This window comes from Oryx dammah, unplaced genomic scaffold, assembly GCF_014754425.2.
Source record: "Oryx dammah isolate SB20612 unplaced genomic scaffold, SCBI_Odam_1.1 HiC_scaffold_29, whole genome shotgun sequence".
Taxonomy (NCBI): Eukaryota; Metazoa; Chordata; class Mammalia; order Artiodactyla; family Bovidae; genus Oryx; species Oryx dammah.
The window spans coordinates 92,950,011-92,972,786 of record NW_024070213.1 but is presented as its reverse complement, the minus strand read 5'-3'; the positions used below and the strand labels follow the sequence as shown (position 1 = coordinate 92,972,786).

At 37.8% G+C, this 22,776-nt stretch overlaps 1 protein-coding gene across 2 annotated transcripts in view; it reads right to left on the bottom strand.

Annotated features, from left to right (window-relative positions):
* Nucleotides 1-22,776, bottom strand: part of CEP83 (centrosomal protein 83) — a 134,871-nt gene that overhangs the window by 25,512 nt on the left and 86,583 nt on the right. For both annotated transcript variants that reach the window (XM_040234404.1, XM_040234405.1), the window contains 5 exons: nucleotides 22,375-22,506; nucleotides 16,451-16,565; nucleotides 15,077-15,221; nucleotides 14,814-14,963; nucleotides 463-538 (listed from right to left, as the gene is read on the bottom strand). In XM_040234404.1, the coding sequence (XP_040090338.1) occupies nucleotides 463-538; nucleotides 14,814-14,963; nucleotides 15,077-15,221; nucleotides 16,451-16,565; nucleotides 22,375-22,506 (618 nt within the window). The remainder of the gene's footprint in view (nucleotides 1-462; nucleotides 539-14,813; nucleotides 14,964-15,076; nucleotides 15,222-16,450; nucleotides 16,566-22,374; nucleotides 22,507-22,776) is intronic.

Sequence of the window (22,776 nt, the reverse complement as noted above, 5' to 3'; positions counted from 1 at the left end):
TCAATCCCTGGTCCCAGAAGATCCCACACGCCATGGGGCAACTAAGCCCATGTGCCACAACTACTGAAGCCCGAGCGCCCGAGGGCCCAGGCTCCACAACAAGAGGAGCCATGGCAGTGAGAAGCCTGCATAGCACAGCCAGAGAGCAGCCCCTGCCCACTCCAGCAAGAAAGACTGTGTGCAGCAGTGACGGTTCGGCACAGCCGTAAGTGAGTAGCGATAAAAACTGATCAGGGGCCGCAGCATATAAATATTTTAAGAGAAACAGCAATTAGCAAAAGAAACTTAATAAGCTAGAGCTTAAAGAGGTTTAAACACTTTATCTTTACATATCAACCTCATCAATTCATTATCAATTGAAATATTTTCAGAATTCTTATATATAAAATGCCCACAGATTCGAAACACAGATTTAAAGAAGCACTTAAAAAAATAAAAACAATTTGTTTGCTAAAATAATACCTGTTTCAGGTCAGAATTTTCTTTTTTTTCTTTTTCTGCATTTTCAATATCCACAATTTGCTGTTGAAGTTTTAACCTAAAAGTCACAACCCAACAAAAGATATTATTAAAAATCCATAGTTCATATATTTCACTGAGTTAGACAATCATCTTATTGAGTGCTCATATTGACACATGGCATTGTCTTTATGCAAAGTGGTAGATTCAAATGCAAAGATTTTGACTTCAAGCAACCAAGATGTGTTCATATATAAGTTAAATGTAACAAATTTCTACTTCTGCTATGAAAAAAATTTATGAACTATGGGCACAGAGAAGATGAGAAATCAATTCTATCTAGAAGGATGAGAGGTTACTACATGGAGATGTAACTCTGATGGGTAGGGTTCTGACAAACACAGGGAACAGCCTGAACAAATGGCTTTGGTGGAGAAGAGCACAATGGGTTAGGAAGGCAAGAGAAAGTAGCCCAGTTCAGGAGGAGCCATCTTACAGCCAGGCAGTGTTTCACAATTTACAACATGCTTTCAGACATACTGCTTCTTCATTTTCATTCCACTAGGTTATACAGCTTCCAAATGTATCTTTAAAGCCTACCATGATGTCTAGAGTATAACAGACAACCTTTAATTAAGGTTGGCCAGTTTAGTAATTTCTCACAATAGTTCTGTGGAAGTAACAAGTCATCCTTATAATTCCAAATAATACAGAAAGACAGACTGAGGCTTAGCTAAGTCAGGCCCAAATCACATGGCTACCAAGCAGTCAAATTAAGATGGGACAAAGGTCTTCTCATACCTAAGTATTCCTGTGACCCACTTCATTATGCCGCAATTATACTGATTTTAAATCCAGAATTTAAAAGAAAACTATCTAGTACAAGACAACATACTATGTTCTGTAAAATATATTGAGTTTTCATCCCTGAGATGAAAGAACACTTACACAATTTGTGTCCTCTTCAAAAGGAATGATACATTCTCAGCCAAAACCTTAAAAACACAGTGCATCCCTGGTGACCAAAGGACTAACCTCATGAGAAAGACTTTACACTAATTAGCTTTGACAGGATAAGCTCTCAACCCTCCCTTTTAAAAATCCTTCAAACACTTACCTCAAATATAATTTGTTTGGCACGTACTCTTTATAGTTTAGCATTAATAGCATGCCTTTTCAACCTAATTAAAACTGCTTCGTGGGAAGACAACATTCTCAAGGGCCTAGAGTTGAGCTTTAAACACTAATAAAGATTCAGTAAGTATTTGCTGATGGACTAAATGAACCAACTCAAATCTTGGATTAAATATTTAAATGCACAAGGTGGCTGGACAATATGACATGGAAGAAACCATAAAATACACTGCTCCTGAGACAGGTACATACAAAGCCAGAAACGACTGCTCTAAAGGGAGAGAGCCAGTCTTGCTCTGCCTGGGCTCCTTTGACAGGACCAGTCACACTCTGATTCTGTAAGTCTAGCTTTACGTAACGCTCTCAAACCTGTGCATTTTTCCCTTAAATGTTTATGGTGTTATTAACTTGGCACTTTTAAGTTACTGAGTTAATAAAGGTTTCTTTCTACATAACCATGAAGACGATAACAGAGGAGAAAACACTGTGGGTCCTCTCTCAGGTCCAGACTTAAAGTGTGGCTTCAGATATATCTTGGCTCTTGTCAAGATTTTGGATACACCTGGTAAATCAGTTAAGAAACAAGACCCAGTTATGAAAAGCATTCAGTTCAGTCGCTCAGTCGTGTCCGACTCTTTGCGACCCCATGAATCACAGCATGCCAGGCCTCTCTGTCCATCACCAACTCCCGGAGTTCACTCAAACTCATGTCCATCGAGTTGGTGATGCCATCCAGCCATCTCATCCTCTGTCATCCCCTTCTCCTCCTGCCCCCAGTCCCTCCCAGCATCAGGGTCTTTTCCAATGAGTCAACTCTTTGCATGAGGTGGCCAAAGTACTGGAGTTTCAGCTTTAGCATCATTCCTTCCAAAGAACACCCAGGACTGATCTCCTTTAGAATAGACTAGCTGGATCTCCTTGCAGTCCAAGGGACCCTGAAGAGTCTTCTCCAACACCACAGTTCAAATGCATCAATTCTTCGGTGCTCAGCCTTCTTCACAGTCCAACTCTCACATCCATACATGACCACAGGAAAAACCACAGCCTTGACTAGACAGACCTTTGTTGGCAAAGTAATGTCTCTGCTTTTGAATATGCTATCTAGGTTGGTCATAACTTTTCTTCCAAGGAGTAAGCGTCTTTTAATTTCATGGCTGCAGTCACCATCTGCAGTGATTTTGGAGCCCCCCAAAATAAAGTCTGACACTGTTTCCACTGTTTCCGCATCTATTTCCCATGAAGTGATGGGACCAGATGCCATGATCTTCGTTTTCTGAACGTTGAGCTTTAAGCCAACTTTTTCACTCTCCTCTTTCACTTTCATCAAGAGGCTTTTTAGCTCTTCACTTTCTGCCATAAGGGTGGTGTCATCTGCATATCTGAGGTTATTGATATTTCTCCCGGCAATCTTGATTCCAGCTTGTGCTTCTTCCAGCCCAGCGTTTCTCATGACGCTTTCTAAATAAATTATGAAGACATGAAGAGAAACAAAAATGCCCTACATACAAAAATCAAAGCCAAAGAAACCAAAAAATGATAGAGTATCTGACAATCATTAAACATGAAAGAGGTTAGAATATCACTTTGGTAGACTATAAAAGATCTACATAATTCTCTCCAGTTCACTTTGCTGAAGCAGTGATGGCTTAGAATTCACAGCTGATTGGAGATTTTTATTTCTTTAAGGAGAAAATTAGTCCTTGATTTAAGATCATTATAGTTAGGATTCTAAGGGATATTAACATTTAACAAAAAGTAACCTTAACAGGGATAAATTCAATGGTCTTAAATTTCAGTAACAGTAAGAGTTCAAGACATGTAGATATTATTTTGAAAAAGTGCTAAAGATGATTAGAAGGTTTTGAATAGTCAAAGGGTATCACAAACCAAAAGAAAATAAGTTTTAAAAGTACAAACTACAGAAGAAAGTACAATTAATTTTCATAAAAGGATCACTCAAGACTACATAAGAGAAATGCAATCTGAACTGAACCTTTCAGGCAAAATAAGAGTCTGAGGAGAAGGTACAGGTGAAGAGGGTAACTGCCAAAGCAAGATGCCAGAGGAAATAAAGGGTGGGATGAAAAGCACTACTTACTTTGGATATAAAGGGAAAAAAGAATCTTAATAGAAAGGGAGGAGGGGATGGATAAAGATACAGGAATTCTCAGATAGGAGGAAGTGGAAAAAATTCATATCCAGGATCCTTTGCTCAGGTACAAGTAAGAGTATGGTGGGACAGTGGACACAGTTTCCAAGCTGAATGGCAGCAGGGGAACCAGCCTAAGATACTGGAGGAATTTTTTTTTTAAGTACAAGAACTATCAGTTTCATTATCTTCAGTGAAAATGGGGTGGAAAGAGAAAAAACAAAAAAAAGTGTCTGAAATGACTGGCTCTAAGAGATGACAAGGTCTCCAAACCACGGCTAAGTGAAAGGGGCTTAGAATAAAGATGAAGAATGCCAGAATTAAGATAAACAAATAGCTAAGGTGTTAGAAGAGTCAAGAATATGAATAGTATGGTCAATAAGAATGGTAGGAAAGGACAGGAAATAGAGAAACACTGAAACAGAAGTGAAGGTCCTCAGGACCATTGGGGAATATTCTGTATGTCAGTAACTGGTAGAAAAAAAGATAGGCATGCAATGGCTGCAAGGAACATCAAAGGAAAGGCCATTTTAACCAAAGTTAGTCAAACAATTGCAGGCGGATTCTTTACCAGCAGAGCCAGAAAACTGAGTGCCAAAGAATTGATGCTTTTGAACTGTGGTGTTGGAGAAGACTCTTGAGAGTCCCTTGGACTGCACGGAGATCAAACCAGTCAATCCTAAAGAAAGTCAGTCCTGAATATTCATTGGAAGGACTGATGTTGAAGCTGAAACTCTACCTGATGCAAAAAACTGACTCACTGGAAAAAGACTCTGATGCTGGGAAAGATTGAGGGCAGGAGAAGGGGACGACAGGGGATGAGATGGTTGGATGGCATCATCGACGTAATGGACATGAGTTTGAGCAAGCTCTGAGAGTTGGTGATGGACAGGGAAGCCTGGTGTGCTGCAGTCCATGGGGTCACAAAGAGTCGGACACAACTGAGGAACTGAACCGAACTGACTCAAACAATGGTCTGAAAGCAAGAGTGGGATTCACAAACAGTGATTTCTCTTCTTGGTCCCTAGTTGTAGGAGACAGGATGGAGAAATAATTTCTACTTTAAAATGCTGCCAGGCAATATACCATTAGGACAAAGTTATCAGTGAGGGGGGTGTTTTAAAAATGCAGAGACTATAAAAAAATTTATTGGTAATGGGACAGATTTCAGAAGCTACAGCAAAAATTGTTAATGGATTGCTGATGTGGAGAAGTTGAAAGGTAAAGGGTAAGATGAGGAATGAGAAACTATGAGATCAAGTACTTTACACTTTGAAAGTAATTATGAAAGAAACTATATTTGGTAAGAAGACTGGAAGACCAAAGTACAAACAGTATGCAGCTACAGAAAAGTTCAATGGGAAACATTTGGAGTAACAGTGAGATGGAGCTGTTCTAAGTTCTCTTTGAAATTCTCTTGTGCTGACTACTGCCTATGTTTTCTATGACAGGCAGCTGATGTATGTCATTTGAACATTCAATAACTATTTACTGAGTACCTATAAATGCAGAACCCAGTCCTAAGTGTTGCAGATACACTGGAGAATAGCAGACAAAATCCCATCTTTAAGGAACTTACAGTCCAACAGCACTGTCTGATAACTTTCTTTAATGATGGAAATGTTCTATAATTTGCACATCCAATGTGACAGTTGCTAGCTACATGTGGCTACTGTACATTTGAAATGTGGCTAGTGTGACTGGGAAACTAGACTTTAAACTCTTGGCTTCATTTGATGTCAGTCTTAACTGCCACACAGAAGTTGTGATTTCTCTATTGTCTAAGATCCTTAGAACCAGTTTTTTGAGAAAGGCAGTTTTTCCTGAAAGCCAAGGTTCTTGCCCTGAGTGATGGAAATCGTCTCTGGTCATTATTAGTAAAGAAAAAAGGACCTTCCCGGAAAGATATATAAGACTCTATGAATAGACAGGGAACTAGAGAGCCAGAACCGGGCTAGAGTAATTGGCCTGAATTACAAGCAAGGACATGTCACACAAACTGTCTGGTCTGTCAAAAGCTGCCACGTATTTTTCCATCCCTTATTTTGCTGTTCAAATTCTGTAAAAGAACTTGTTCAACTGGCCAAGTCTAAGTCTCCTGCTCCCTACTAAGAGGATATGCAACAGATAATTCATCTCAAGATACAGTATAATAAGTAAAAAGGAAGATATATTAGGAGAGAGTTTTTCAAAATGTTTCTAAAAAACTTAAGAAAAAATTAGAAAGCCACAAACAGAAAAATACAGCTCTGGCTTTACACTGCAAAAATTTTAAATGATCAAGTTCTCTTTCTCTCAGTTAGTTAACTGATGCTATTTCTCTAAGACACCTCTTCCCACTTGTGGTAACAAAGTGCACTTTACCACCTCTCCCTCTACATACCACCACCATGCCCATGCACTCAGAAACAGGCAATAAATCTTTGGCAGAGTCAGAGTGCCCTAACCCTCTGGCCACAGTGGTGGGCCCAGGGACAGGCATATGAACCATACACAAAGTCTTTCCAGATTTTCCTAATTTGAATCATTAAGTGAGAACTCTGCCTCTGATCTCAAAAGACAGTCTCATCCTCACAGAGAAAGCAGTAGAAGAGCAGCAGAAACAGGAGTTAGGAAAGAAGAGAGGAGGCAGGTGAAATAAGGGAAGAAGTTACTCTCATCTGGCACATTTGAGTTCCTGGATCCAGCTGTCTGTGAGACCAGCACAATCCCTGTCCTGTCCACAACATATCTCAGCCAATAAAGTAACCCCCTCACCCTGCCACCACCTTTTGTTATGCCTGAGTTAGCTGAAGCTGGGTTACTGCCATAGCCAAAGTTGGTTGGGTATGCGATCTTATTTAAAATTGTGTAATTTTAACATGGTTTAAATTTACAGGTAACTTTATAAATTTTACGAACTTGTAGGGGATAGCCTTTTGAAATACAGAATCCTAACTAGAATAATCATTTTATTATTTAGCCCAGTGATGAAGAAACCATGTTAATGAAGACAACAGACTGGAATGTAATTAATAGTTGAAAGCATCTGCCAAAGTGATTAATCCCACTTTGTAAGTAAGTGGATACTTCTGTTTTATATGCTTTAGACTTTTCATAACCTTCAGTTCAGTTCAGTTGCTCAGTCGTGTCCAACTCTTTGCAACCCCATGAATCGCAGCACGCCAGGCCTCCCTGTCCATCACCAACACCCGGAGTTCACTCAGACTCACGTCCATCGAGTCAGTGGTGCCATCCAGCCATCTCATCCTCGGTCGTCCACTTCTCCTCCTGCCCCCAATCCCTCCCAGCATCAGAGTCTTTTCCAATGAGTCAACTCTTCGCATGAGGTGGCCACAGTACTGGAGTTTCAGCTTTAGCATCATTCCTTCCAAAGAAATCCCAGGGCTGATCTCCTTCAGAATGGACTGGTTGGATCTCCTTGCAGTCCAAGGGACTCTCAAGAGTCTTCTCCAACACCACAGTTCAAAAGCATCAATTCTTCGGTGCTCAGCCTTCTTCACAGTTCAACTCTCACATTCATACATGACCACAGGAAAAAACATAGCCTTGACTAGACGGACCTTAGTCAGCAAAGTAATGTCTCTGCTTTTGAATATACTATGAAGGTTGGTCATAACTTTTCTTCCAAGGAGTAAGCGTCTTTTAATTTCATGGCTGCAGTCATCATCTGCAGTGATTTTGGGGCCCAGAAAAATAAAGTCAGCCACTGTTTCCCCATCTATTTCCCATGAAGTGATGGGACCGGATGCCATGATCTTTGTTTTCTGAACGTTGAGCTTTAAGCCAACTTTTTCACTCTCCTCTTTCACTTTCATCAAGAGGCTTTTTAGCTCCTCTTCACTTTCTGCCATAAGGGTGGTGTCATCTGCACATCTGAGGTGATTGATATTTCTCCCGGCAATCTTGATTCCAGCTTGTGTTTATTCCAGTCCAGCGTTTCTCATGATGTACTCTGCATAGAAGTTAAATAAGTGGAGTGACAATATACAGCCTTGACGTACTCCTTTTCCTATTTGGAACCAGTCTGTTGTTCCATGTCCAGTTCTAACTGTTGCTTCCTGACCTGCATACAGATTTCATAAGAGGCAGGTCAGGTGGTCTGGTATTCCCATCTCTTTCAGAATTTTCCACAGTTGATTGTGATCCACACAGTCAAAGGCTTTGGCATAGTCAATAAAGCAGAAGTAGATGTTTTTCTGGAACTCTCTTGCTGTTTCCACGATCCAGAGGATGTTGGCAATTTGATCTCTGGTTCCTCTGCCCTTTGTAAAACCAGCTTGAAGATCTGGGAGTTCATGGTTCATGTACTGTTGAAGCCTGGCTTTGAGAATTTTGAGCATTACTTTACTAGCATGTGAGATGAGTACAATTGTGTGGTAGTTTGAGCATTCTTTGGCATTGCCTTTCTTTGGAATTGGAATGAAAACTGACCTTTTCCAGTCCTGTGGCCACTGCTGAGTTTTCCAAATTTGCTGGCATATTGAGTGCAGCACTTTCACAGCATCATCTTTCAGGATTTGAAATAGCTCAACTAGAATTCCATCACCTCCACTAGCTTTGTTCATAGTGACGCTTCCTAAGGCCCACTTGACTTCACATTCCAGGATGTCTGGCTCTAGATGAGTGATCACACCATCATGGTTATCTTGGTCATGAAGATCTTTTTTGTACAGTTCTTCTGTGTATTCTTGCCACCTCTTCTTAATGTCTTCTGCTTCTGTTAGGTCCATACCACTTCTGTCCTTTATCATAACGTTAGCAAAACCTTTTTCTCCACAGGTAGTCTCTTTCTGCTGCTGCTGCTGCTGCTGCTGCTGGTAAGTCGCTTGAGTCGTGTCCGACTCTGTGCAACCCCACAGACGGCAGCCCACCAGGCTCCCCCATCCCTGGGATTCTCTAGGCAAGAATACTGGAGTGGGTTGCCATTTCCTTCTCCAAGTCTCTTTCTGACCTACCACAAATTCTAAGTAAGACAAGTCACAATGATGATTGTTTTATTAACTGGTCAAAATAGACCTGGTTGATTTAGCTAGACTTAATAAATCAGAAGATCAGAATTGCCACGGGAAAAACACAACTGTTGACTACTAAAAAATGCACAAATTTTGTCAATTAACCCTTCTGCTAATTAATATATTTTAAGTTGGTTACTAGGTCCTTATTTTAATAAATTAGGGTCCATCAGACATTATAAATGACCTGGAGAAATTGAAGAGGAATCAAAAAATGATCAAAGTGGCCAATATAAAATCATTTATATTTTAAAAATACAGGAATGAAAGCTGCTTTATATAGCATAAAAAAATAAGGGTCAAGTTCATTATTGTCTTCAAGTGATGATTGCTGCACATTTTATCACTATAGCAACAGAAGCCCAAACCAGGAGAAACAGGCTTAAATTCTAACAGAAAGGATTCTAATTGGCCAAACGGTGGGACCACAATAAGATAAAACATTAGAGTGAGGTTTCTGGGGTGAGGGCAGGGCCCTCTCTCTCCTTTCTGGAGACTGTCAAGAAGAGATTTAAAAAAAAGCCAAACTGTCCTAATTCATTAAAAAAATATGTACCCACCTAAAAGCAAAGAGTAGCATAAGATTGACTCTAAAAATCCATAACAGATTTATGATCCTAGAATTGTGGTAGCTAACATTTAAATTAATAGCTCATAAAACCTGACATTTGTAAATAATACATATATCTTTGCCTGAGGTGATTCTTTCCTGGGTAATGAAAATTAAAACTGTGTTCCAAAACATAACCTACAGCTTAATGAACATGATTAAAAAAAAAAAAAAAACTCTCAACTGTAATCTATATAATTAGAAAGTCATTAAGATTTTAGAATTTTTTAAAAAGCAGATATAGGGGACTTCCAGGTAGCAGAAAATAACAGTAAATGCCTAGTTCTATGTTATATATATATGTATATACACACACACACACACACGTCCTACAAAAACACAGAAAAGCAAGATCAAATAAAGCCACACAAAATCACACCTTTCACATAAACAGAAGACAGAAAATACCCAAACTTCAAAATACCTCTAACGAAAAAGAGGAAGAGAATTCTAACTCTCAACAAGTGATCTCTTATGCTCCCCCTGCATATGTGCTCACCGCCTGTGAACAGGTTTAACTCATCCATTAAAACAAAAAGGTCTCTAGTTTGGATACAAAGCAAGACCCAGCTGCTTGTGTATGCTACACATAAAAGACACATTTAAAAAGACAGACTAACAGTAAGTATACCAGGCAAATGGAAGCAATAAGAAAACAGGAGTAATAATAATATCAAAGTGAAAGTCAAGCCAAAAACAAAAGACAAAAAGAAAGTGCTTTTAAATGCTAACAGCCACGATTCATAACTGTAACTGTTATAATTATCTATATACCAAATAATATAGCAATCACCTATGAAGCAAAAAAATTACAAGAAATGTAAGAAGTCATAGATAGAAGCACATTAAACAATAGGAGACTTTAATATATAACTCTTTGTACAAGACAAATGAACAAAAAATAAAAGTATGGCGAAGAAATAAACACCACAGTTAATAAGGTATATTTTATGGATGTACATATCAAATTTTAAACTCTTATAATTGAGCACTTTCTTTACTAGTCCTTACGCAACACTCACAAAACTGATCATGTGTTACAGGTCTATGACTGGGATAAGGCAAGAGAGGCACCCAGGGTAAAAAATATAATGAGACTCAGTCCAGATTTCCTATAAGTCCAATGTCAACACATAAGAATAGCGCCTTAAATTTTGCACCCTGATTGCCTCACTGGCTTTACCCTAGTCCTGGCCTTGATATATTAGGTCACAAAGAAAACATTAGTATGTCCTATAAAGCAGAAACGGAGAAGGCAACGGCAACCCACACCAGTACTCTTGCCTGGAGAATCCCATGACGGTCTCGAAGAGTCGCACACGACTGAGGGCACAGTAAGAATGCAACCACTCAAGTCAAGGACAGAGGGCTCAGGGGAAACTCAACCTGCTAATACATAAGGATCTCAGGCTTCTAACCTCTGGAACTCTAAGAAAAAAAAAAAAATTCCATTGTTTAAACTACCCCTGTCTATGGTATTTTGCTATGTATGGCAGCCCTTGAAAACTATTCATTTCATCTTCTATTAAACAACCACACCTTCTATTAACACATCTTTGATTAATTCCTAGGTAAAAAGATGCAAATTAAAATTAGAGAATTTCTAAAAATAATGATAATTAAAACACTACATATCATAATCTCTATGATACATTTAAAGCAGCAATAAGAAAATTCTCAGCACGACACTTTTACCAATAAAAATGAAAGAATGAACATTAGGTGAAGTCAACTTCCAACTCAAGAAATAACCCAAAAAATTAAGAAATAAACTAAAAGAAAGTACAAGGTATACAACATGATGTTAGAAAACTAAGAACCCACAAAGCAGCTAGTAGAAAATACATGACTTTAGTAAGGTCACAGAATTCAAGACCAACATATAAAAGTCAACTATATTTCTAACTATGTGTGTGTTTTCTTTTTTGGAGGAGCTTCCCTGATAGCTCATTTGGTAAAGAATCTGCCTATAATGCAGGAGACCTCAGATGTTAGCAATAAACAATTTAAAATTTTTTTAAAATAACTTTATAATCACATAAAAATGCTTAGAATTAAAATTAATACCATATGAGCTTAATATATACAATGAACACTACAAAACTTTGATGACAATAATTAAAGATGACCCAAATATAACATAAATGTTTTCAGAGTAGAATCAGTGGTAAAGAATCTGCCTGTAATGTAGGAGACACAGGTTCGATTCCTGGGTAAAGAAAATCCCCTGGAGAAGGAAATGGTTAACCCACTCCAGTATTCTTGCCTGGGAAATCCCATGGACAGAGGAGCTAGGCAGGCTACAGTCCAAAGGATTGCAAAGGGCTGGACACAACTGAGTGACTAAGCATGAATACAAGCACAGTGCCAGGCACTGATCCAAAAGCTGACAAGAAAACGGTAGGCCTAGGCCAGGACTTGTACCCCGGTTATATTCATCCTCCCACTTATCATTCCCATCTCACCACCACCCCACTATAGGTATTGAACTTGTCCCTTTCAGGACAGAGAGTATGTCTCAGTTATCCGATTCCCTGAATGCCCAGTATCTAGAATTGAGCTTGGCACAAAGTATATGCTCAACAAATGTTTGCTGAACAGAAAACTTCTATTCCCAGTCCAGTGTTCTTTGGGCTTCCTTGGTGGCATTCAGTTCAGTTCAGTTCAGTTCAGTCGCTCAGTTGTGTCCAACTCTTTGTGACCCCATGAATCGCAGCACGCCAGGCCTCCCTGTCCATCACCAACTCCTGGAGTTCACTCAGACTCACGTCCATCAAGTTGGTGATGCCATCCAGCCATCTCATCCTTGGTCGTCCACTTCTCCTCCTGTCCCCAATCCCTCCCAGCATCAGAGTCTTTTCCAATGAGTCAACTCTTCGCATGAGGTGGCCAAAGTACTGGAGTTTCAGCTTTAGCATCATTCCTTCCAAAGAAATCCCAGGGTTGATCTTCAGGATGGACTGGTTGGATCTCCTTGCAGTCTAAGGGACTCTCAAGAGTGTTCTCCAATACCACAGTTCAAAAGCATCAATTCTTTGGTGCTCAGCTTTCTTCACAGTCTAACTCTCACATCCATACATGACCACTGGAAAAAACATAGCCTTGACTAGACGGACCTTAGTTGGCAAAGTAGACGGACCTTAGTCGGCAAAGTAATGTCTCTGCTTTTGAATATGCTATCTAGGTTGGTCATAACTTTTCTTCCAAGGAGTAAGCGTCTTTTAATTTCATGGCTGCAGTCATCATCTGCAGTGATTTTGGAGCCCAAAAAAATAAAGTCAGCCACTGTTTCCCCATCTATTTCCCATGAAGTGATGGGACCGGATGCCATGATCTTCGTTTTCTGAATGTTGAGCTTTAAGCCAACTTTTTCACTCTCCTCTTTCACTTTCATCAAGAGGCTTTTTAGCTCCTCTTCACTTTCTGCCATAAGGGTGGTGTCATCTGCACATCTGAGGTGATTGATATTTCTCCCGGCAATTTTGATTCCAGCTTGTGCTTCTTCCAGTCCAGCGTTTCTCATGATGTACTCTGCATAGAAGTTAAATAAGTGGGGTGACAATATACAGCCTTGACGTACTCCTTTTCCTATTTGGAACCAGTCTGTTGTTCCATGTCCAGTTCTAACTGTTGCTTCCTGACCTGCATACAGATTTCTCAAGAGGCAGGTCAGGTGGTCTGGTATTCCCATCTCTTTCAGAATTTTCCACAGTTGATTGTGATCCACACAGTCAAAGGCTTTGGCATAGTCAATAAAGCAGAAGTAGATGTTTTTCTGGAACTCTCTTGCTGTTTCCATGATCCAGCAGATGTTGGCAATTTGATCTCTGGTTCCTCTGCTTTTTCTAAAACCAGCTTGAAGATCTGAAAGTTCACGGTTCACGTATTGCTGAAGCCTGGCTTGGAGAATTTTGAGCATTACTTTACTAGCATGTGAGATGAGTGCAATTGTGTGGTAGTTTGAGCATTCTTTGGCATTGCCTTTCTTTGGAACTGGAATGAAAACGGACCTTTTCCAGTCCTGTGGCCACTGCTGAGTTTTCCAAATTTGCTGGCATATTGAGTGCAGCACTTTCACAGCATCATCTTTCAAGATTTGAAACAGCTCAACTGGAATTCCATCACCTCCACTAGCTTTGTTCGTAGTGATGCTTTCTAATGCCCACTTGACTTCACATTTCAAGATGTCTGGCTCTAGATTAGTGATCACACCATCGTGATTATCTTGGTCGTGAAGATCTTTTTTGTACAGTTCTTCTGTGTATTCTTGCCACCTCTTCTTAATATCTTCTGCTTCTGTTATGTCCATACCATTTCTGTCCTTTATCGAGCCCATCTTTGCAGGAGATGTTCCCTTGGTATCTCTAATTTTCTTAAAGAGATCTCTAGTCTTTCCCATTCTGTTGCTTTCCTCTATTTCTTTGCATTGATCGCTGAAGAAGGCTTTCTTATCTCTTCTTGTTATTCTTTGGAACTCTGCATTCAGATGCTTATTATCTTTCCTTTTCTCCTTTGCTTTTTGCTTCTCTTCTTTTCACAGCTATTTGTAAGGCCTCCCCAGACAGCCATTTTGCTTTTTTGCATTTCTTTTCCATGGGGATGGTCTTGATCCCTGTCTCCTGTACAATGTCACGAACCTCCATCCATAGTTCATCAGGCACTCTATCTATCAGATCTAGACCCTTAAATCTATTTCTCACTTCCACTGTATAATCATAAGGGATTTGATTTAGGTCATACCTGAATGGTCTGGTGGCACTAGTAGTAAAGAATCCGCCTGCCAATGCAGGCGACACAGAGATGTGGGGTTCAATCCCTGGGTTGAGAAGATCCCCTGGAGAAGGGAATGGCAGCTCACACGAGTATTCTCGCCTGGGAAATTCCATGGACAGAGGAGCCTGGCGGGCTACAGTCCATGGGGCCACAAAGAGTTGGACACAATTGAAGCAACTTATAACAGAAATACAGTACGTGGAGAGATAGGCCATATTCCTTGACTGGACAGACTTGAGATGACAACTCTTCTTAAACTGAGCTACAGATTCAATGCAATGCCAATCAAAATCTTAATAAGTCTTTGCGATAAACTGATTTTCAAGTTTATGTAGAAAGGCAAAGGACCCAGAGAAGCCAAAACAATCTTGCACAAAAAGAACAAGGTAGAAGATAGGCACTACCTGAATCAAACTTACTATGCAGCTACAGTAGTCAAGAGAGTGATATTGGTGTCAAGAGAGACATACAGATCAATGAAACAGAACAGAGCAGAATACAGACACACACATATATAAGGCCAACTGATTTTCAACAAAGGTATCAAAAGAATTCAACTATATGAGAGATATGGGCGAAGATTATATGTGAATACTCTGTAGTAGTTTTACAATGTTTTGTTAGCTATGAAATTATTTCAAAATAAAGTTTAAAAAACATGTGCATATATAACCTAATACTCTGTAGTTCCCTTCTGGCCGACTCTTCTGCCATCTGTGAAGCTCGCAATTTCTCTTCACACTGATCCTTTTCAGACTGCCTCCAGACATCATGTTCCACTTTCATTTTCTCTAAATCCGCTAATCTGCTCTCAAGTTCCAGCCTAAAACAACAAATGATAATTACATTACAAGAACTACAATAAGCATGATATGACAGCAATGCGTTTTCATCTGCAAGGAGATTTAACACAAAATAAGGTAATTAATTACTTACTTTTCATCTTGTAATTCCACAAGTTTTTGATAACCTTCTTCTTTGGCAGCTTGTACTTTACGTATTAATTCACGGTCCTTTTCTACTAACAGCACTTTGTGGTGTTCAACAGCTGATTTGAGAATTTCATTGTCTGACTGTAATCCTAGTATTTTTTAAAGAAGAACACTCTACTATATTCAATGTTATTAAAAAGAAAAATTGTAATTAAGAGCAAATATTCATAAGTCAGTAAGACAAAAGAACATAGAAAGTCTCTCCAGATACATATCTCAAAGATCTTTACATTTGTTGACTAGTTTTTCTTAATGAAAAAGACTACCACTCAGACTTCATTTGTCATTTTATTAAGCATGCACACAAAAAAACCTTAATAAACGGTATATACATTTACTCATTTGGATCTTGAGAGCTGGGGACATCAACCTGGGTAATATCAAAAGAGGTTTAAATACTTCTAAAAGGGTCTGTAATCTAAATCCCACAGAAAGCTAGCTGGGAAGCAGAGTGAATAAAATCAAAACCTATTAGAACTGTTAGATTTCTAATATAAATTGGAAGATTTCAAGTGTGTTCAATGAATTCACAAATTTTCCTTGTAATGAAATGACAAGTATTTTGTATATGGAATGATTAAAACAAATTCATATCTAACTCAAAGTTTAAAAAAATGAAAAGCTGGCTCTCAAACTCTAAGTTCCAAAGAAAATTTGCTCCCTAACACTATGAAAATCCATGAGTCAACATCAAGCAGAAATGAATAATGAAAACAGTCATTCATCATAAGCTCTGTCTGAAACTGGAGTCTAGTTCAACTAAAGACCAATTTGATGAGAGCTGCAGGTCCAGGCAGCTTATTTAAATACTGAAGAAAAGTCAGGAACAATATAAATTCTGAGAAATCTTGATGATAAGGACATTCTAACGCTAAATTGGAGTTTAAAAATAAGCTGAGACTGAACTAGACCCAAAACTGGCCTAGCATCTACCTAAAAAAAAAATTTTGACTTAAAAATTGGGCCTGAAACCCACCTATGTTCCTTACATTCTTTAGAATTAAAATGATCTGAGACTAATAATCACATGATCTAAAGAGATTTTAAGTTATAAACCTTGGAAGTATGGAATACTATCCATAAAGTTTCACTTAATTTATGTATTAATCAAATAACTATGATATAACCATAAGATTGATTTTTTAAGTTACATCACAGAATGAACATTTAACACACAAACAAAAACAATACATATGTGCTCTAAAATTAAAATTCAATTAAGCTTAAAATTGGAAATAAAAATTCAGTTTGATCTATTTTAGTAATCTGAATTTATATGTGACAGTAACAGTAAAAAGCACGGGAAATCATATATTACCATCCAGTTCACTTTGAATTTTATTCCTTTCTCTTTCTAGCTCACTCTTAGCTCTTGCTGCCTCCAGTTTGATGTCTGTTATTTCTAGTTTGTTTGAATGCTTAAGCTCCTTTACCTGTTGATAATCAGAAATTGAAATTACTATTGGTCATTTTCTTGCCACTAAGTGCTAACCCAAAAACATTAGGAGAAAGGAGGAAAACCTTTGGTAGCAGAGTATAGAGAGTAGGCACCTTCCAGGAGGGGAGATGCTTCAGTGCCTAGAACAGTACTTGGCATTGAGGAAACAGTCTGCTTCTAACAGAACCGAGTTACTTCTTTAAATAGCTGGGTGGGGTCATCTGGCTTAATCTGGCCTTTAAAAGTTGAACTGCAAGTACCTAAAATCTAGCAGTCAATGACTGAAACACCTTCAGGGAAGAAATATTGATGCCTTCTTCCAAAAAAGAGTGCTGGTGACAAGAAGGCATTTTGGGTATAAGACACAGCATATAAAATATTATAAAAGTAGAATATCAACAGTCTGCTCAGAAAACAACAACCAACTTGTTACAGATACAGCATAGGAAGGTGTGAAATCTGTCAGGGAATAAACCTATATGCCATACGAAAGGACTGTTTATCCTGTTAGCTGTTAAAGGTGATATAATCATCTTTATTTCAGAAAGTTAACTCTAAGTATGTTGGATCAAGAAACTGAAAAGAAATGAACTAATTATGAGGCAAAGGACGGACAAAGTGGACAAGAAAAAATAATCTATTGAATCTGGTGACTAAATTGTGTGTGCGTGTGTGTGCGTGTGCACAGGTTGGTTAGTAGGTTAAACAAGTACAAAATGTATAAATCTAATTTAAAACTTTACTGCCAAAATCTGATTCTTTTAAAGACCCAAGGTCAAGGTAACTAATATTTTCTATACAGTTAACCAACACAGCTTTTTCTCTGAGACATTCCTTTTGAAAGTTGAATGATTGTAGTTCATTAGTAGTATTGCTTTGTTTATTCAATAAATATTTCTTGAGCGCCTATTATGTGCCCAAGCACTATCTGAGAAGCTTGGGCATATAGCAGCAAAGAAGAAAGTTTTGTCTCTCTCATCATCTGCACTACTCTCTAAGTTTCCATATCCCTGCCCTTTGGTGAGGTGTTTCCAAAATTAGGTACAGTACTATATTGAGGATTTAACCATATAGACATAAAGGTTAGATAAGCCTGCATTCTCGCATATTATCCTATTGTATAAAACTATTAAATTCGAGGAGAAAAATCACAACTATAGAAAGGCAAATATGTAAAATATGAGATGATGGTAATAGGAGGATAAAGGATAATTTACTTGAGTGCAATAAAAGTCTATAAAAACTAGAGAAGGGAGTTAGAAATAAATCAGGAAGAGGTCCCAGAGCCAAAGAGGGCAAAGATGAAAAACAGAAGTATCTTACTGGAAAAGACTCTGTCTATGAAAGGTTTTGGAACCGTAACAGGGTTTCGTGCAAAATCTTCACTTTGAAAAGAAACAAATTAAGAAAGTACTGTGCACTAAGACACAACCCTCCAAATTAACCCACAGATTTGCAAATGACACTACACAAAATGAATACCTCATGCTGACATCAGATTTGCATTTTTAAATCTTCCTGAAGTTCTTTTCTATGAAAGCAAGTCTCAAAGAACAATATTTACAAAGCTGTTTCTAAATGCTTTCAGAGCAGCTAAAAGATTGTATTGAGTTTAAAATTCAAATTTGCTATAGATTGACTTTTTATAATTTCATGGATAGAATTCATAAATGCTTTAAAATTTAAATACAGCTATAATGAAAGTCCAATTTGTATGACAAATGTAATCATAACCTGCTATTATACACTAACTGCAGAAGGTTAAGAATGACATATACTTCATTAGCAAACCACATTGTAGCTGCTTTATAGATGAGGTAGAAAATCAGAGCCATGTTATTTTGCAGAATCTTTCATTTCAATGAGAAGAACTACAAAATATATAAAATCATATTTTTAATTCAGAGATTTACTGAAATGAGAAAATATTTTCCAATTAATCTATAATCAATGAAACTGAATAAACAGTTCAGTTCAGTTCAGTCACTCAGACATGTCCAACTTCTTTGTGACCCCATGAACCTCAGCACGCCAGGCCTCCCTGTCCCATGACCAACTCCTGGAGTCCACCCAAACCCATGTCCACTGAATCAGTGATGCTGTTAGGGGAAGCAGACTGACTGAAACCGCCCACCCTGGCCAGGCACCATAGTAACCATTTGCATGAGTTGTTTTATGACAGGAGATCCTCATAAGGCATAGGGAACTCATAAGCCACCACCAACTGGAAGAGTTCCCGAAAGGTTGAATGGAAACACCAGGAGTCCGTCGAGTTCCCAGAATCCCTCTCGCTAGCATCCATCTTGGCTGAGTGATGCGTGCACCACCAGGAAAGACGAATGATTGGCCAAAGATCACGCAGAAACTAATCCCATCACCATAAATCCCGAGACTGTGAGCCACATGGCAGAGCAGTTCTCCTGGGTTCCCTTACCCTACTGCTCTCCACCTGGGTGCCCTTCCGAATAAAATCTCTTGCTTTGTCAGCACGTGTCTCCTCGGACAATTCTTTTCCGAGTGTTAGACAAGAGCCCAGTTTTGCCATCTCATCCTCTGTCATCCCCTTCTCCTGCCCTCAATCTTTCCCAGTATCAGGGTCTTTTCCAATGAATCAGCTCTTCGCATCAGGTGGCCAAAGTATTGGAGTTTCAGCTTCAACATCAGACAGGAAGTTATCTTCAGACTACTACTATTATTAAACTAGTGGTATATGCCCAAGCAACAGGCATTCAAATTTATCTGAGGACCCTGATGAGTTTGTTTTCCTTTAGTGCCACATTTTTAAAATCCTAAAATGACTGCACTCATACTAACAGTTAATTAACTTCCTAAAAGATATTAAAAGGAATTATTTGATTAAAAATGGAAAAACTTGTATGAATATTAATTACTGAGATATGACAAATAAAAGTACTTTCTATGAGTAATATGAACCAAATCCCAAATGGGTATAATAGTTTCTTTCTGCCTCTAGATTCCTAGTTTTTAACTTTTGTAATCAAACATCAAAAACTCTAGGAAAACCAGGAATCTTTTCTTAAATAAAATGTACAAGGTTAAAACGTCACACATAATTTGAAAAGATTTAGTCTTCTTAGCTTCCCAGGGCCAAGCTACCCTGTTTGTTTTTTCCACAATGTGTTTTCCATGTAGATTCTAGTCTTTGTGAATTTGCTTTATGCTTTTGATACAACAGAAGTATTACTATTCAGAGAATATTAGCTAGTATTAATAAAACTTTAAGAAGTATAACAAAGTAGCAAGAATAGGCATTTTATAAGGATTCAGAATCTGTTAAATTACACAAACACACACAAGAAAACAATATGCGTAAGCAAGAAATTCAAATATAGTTGAAAAAATATATTACTCAAGAAGCTCTTCAGGTAAATTCCAAAGAGACAGTATTCAAACTGATCTTTTTCAAAGGTCAGAGATGGAATGACCTTATTAACTTACATAATAAGGATAACTCTGTGGGATGACTTCCTTAAAACTGTACATTTTATTGGAGTCCTAAAGCTCAAACACCTCAAGAGGTAAGAGAAGAATTTATCTAACTGAATATAAAATATTTTTTTTTAATTTTTTTTTTGTTTTTTGAATATAAAATATTTTTAAGGTCATTATTTTTAGGCCATCTTTGGTAATACTTTTTAATCCAAGACATTGATAGTTACATGACATAACTCTGTTCAAAATCTAACAAATATTTACAAATCTGAATAATTTAGACAAAAACACCCCAGGTGTTCCTTTGCATTGCAAACAACCATTTGTGAGAACTGTAAAATGTTGATGAAAATTTCAAGTTGCAAAGAAAACTGTGACAATGCTTAAAACATTATTTTAAAATTTATCCTTCCAACAAAATATTTTTATAATGCAAGATCTCAAATGAAAACTTGATTTGTCTAAAGTTGATGGGTGGTTTCTAATAGACCATTTATATGCAAAATAATGCAAAAGTGCCTTTAACGAAACAGGCAACTCTTAGCAATGTATGTTAATAAACATACAGTCTGAAAGTGGAAAATATATGCATTTGCCACAGAAAAAACTGGGTAGACTCTCTTCCAAGGATGGCATCTGATATATCTAATATCATGGCTTTGGCCTTTCAGACGCAGAAATCCAAGTCTGTCACTACACTTAAAGACAGCTCTCAAGGTCAGAGAGAGGTTACTAAAGTTTACAAGTTCACACTACTGAAGTTTACAAAAAGTGATCTATAAAACCAGAAAGTCAGTTTATTAATCATGAGAAAAAACTGTAATGGAAACTAGAATATTCTCACCCTGAAGGACCAGTGCATTCTCTCCCTGTACAAAAAATTTCAGAGAAAGCTGCTTAAGATAATGCAATCAGAACGAAAGGAATGGGAGGAATTGATTATTTCATAGCCACAACTTAAAACAGATTGAGGTATTCCTTTCCACAGTAAGAATAATCTCTTCAGTGGGACCAGAATACTCACACTCTGCCAACTAAAACTATCTCTTTCTTCTGTCATAAACAGTTTGACTCTGGACAAGGAATTTATGATGAATACATTACTCCTCTAGATAAGTCCATATATTTCTACCAGACTATGGTAAGTTCCCTATGGTCTAGAAACTTTTAAGATGATTTTAATTACTCTAACAGAAATATAATACATGATCTCATCGACAGAAATCAGTTTTATTTTCAAGTTCTTAGAGCTGCCCCAAGTACTGCTAATATAGATATATTCAGGTGATAAAGCTAAGTGCTTTATATCTAAGTGTGGAATATCTCATTTAATCTCTGCCACACTCTATGAAGTATTAGTCTTCTTTCATAAAAGAAAATGCTAAAGTCTTCACAGAGAAACTAAATTGCCCAAGATCACACAGCTAGTAAGGGGAAGAAACATAATTTGAATATGTCTGACTCCCCCCAGTGCTGATATTCACTACAGTATTCTATAAAGTACTTTCATCATTGGTATCCTACTTCTGGTTATTGGATTCCTTATAAATACTGCCTTTGAAGGAGGAAAAAACATCTAAATTTCTGAGAATACTGTATATTAAAGATGCTCAAACCACTATATTCTTTAAAAAAAAAAATGCAGATCAAGCTGTTGATTCACTCATTTAACAAAACTGTATCAGCACTGTTCCAGGAGATAAGATCTAACAGTAACAGAAGCAATGTCCCGGTTCTCCTGGAGCTTATATTTGATTGAAGGAAAAGGGATAGAAAAGACAAAAATAAACAAATGTATCACCTGGCATTAAGACATATGAAGGAAAATAAAGCAGATAAAAAAGACAGAGAGTAAGGTGGAGGAAGAGGGAAAATGGTATTTCACTAAGTGAAGAAACCGAAGTCCTCTCTGATAAGGCAACTTCAGAAATAGGTGAGGAAGAAAGCAATATACATATGTGAGGGAAGATCACGCAAGGCAGGCAAGCACAAAGGCCCTGAGGTAGAAGCCTGATCCAAGAAGAGTGAGAAGACCAGTGAGGCTAGAGCAAAGTGAACAGGAGGGAAAACGGACTATGAGGACTGGGGAAAGGCTGCAGAGGCCAGATCACAGAAAGCTCTGACAAGGTAGAGTGAAGAGACCAAGTTAGGAGACTGATCTAAAAACTGGACTAGAGTGGTCACAATAAAGGTGGTTAGAATGGTCAAATACTACATGTATTTAGAAGGTAGAATAAGACCAAAAAAGAGACTTCAATGTAGAAAAGTAACCTACTTAAACACAAAATTCCTTTGTCATTATACAGTCTCAAGCATTCTAAAGAATAAAGTAAATACTGAGGACAACTTACTTTACTGGCTAATGTATTTACTTCCCGTTCGGCTTTATGCAATTTACTAATTAACGCAGTGTTTTGTTCATTGCTTGATTGTAGCTCTTTTTCCAAGCGTTCAGCCTGTAGTTTAGCTGACTGTTTTTCAGCCTTTTATTAAAACAAAATATTTTAAAATTTGCTGATAATTTTTCACAATTATATAAAAATAAAATAAGCACTAATAAATGTAATAATCATACTACCTCAAATTATTCAAAACTTCAACATTAACATATACCAAAGTAACAAGTTTTCTCAAAGCAATTAGAAGAATTCAAATAAAAGAGATTTGTTCCAGGAAATATGCAAGGTTACCTAGACAACTTACTTATCAACAGCCCCCACCACCAAGCTAAAACTCATATACTTCTCTCAGAG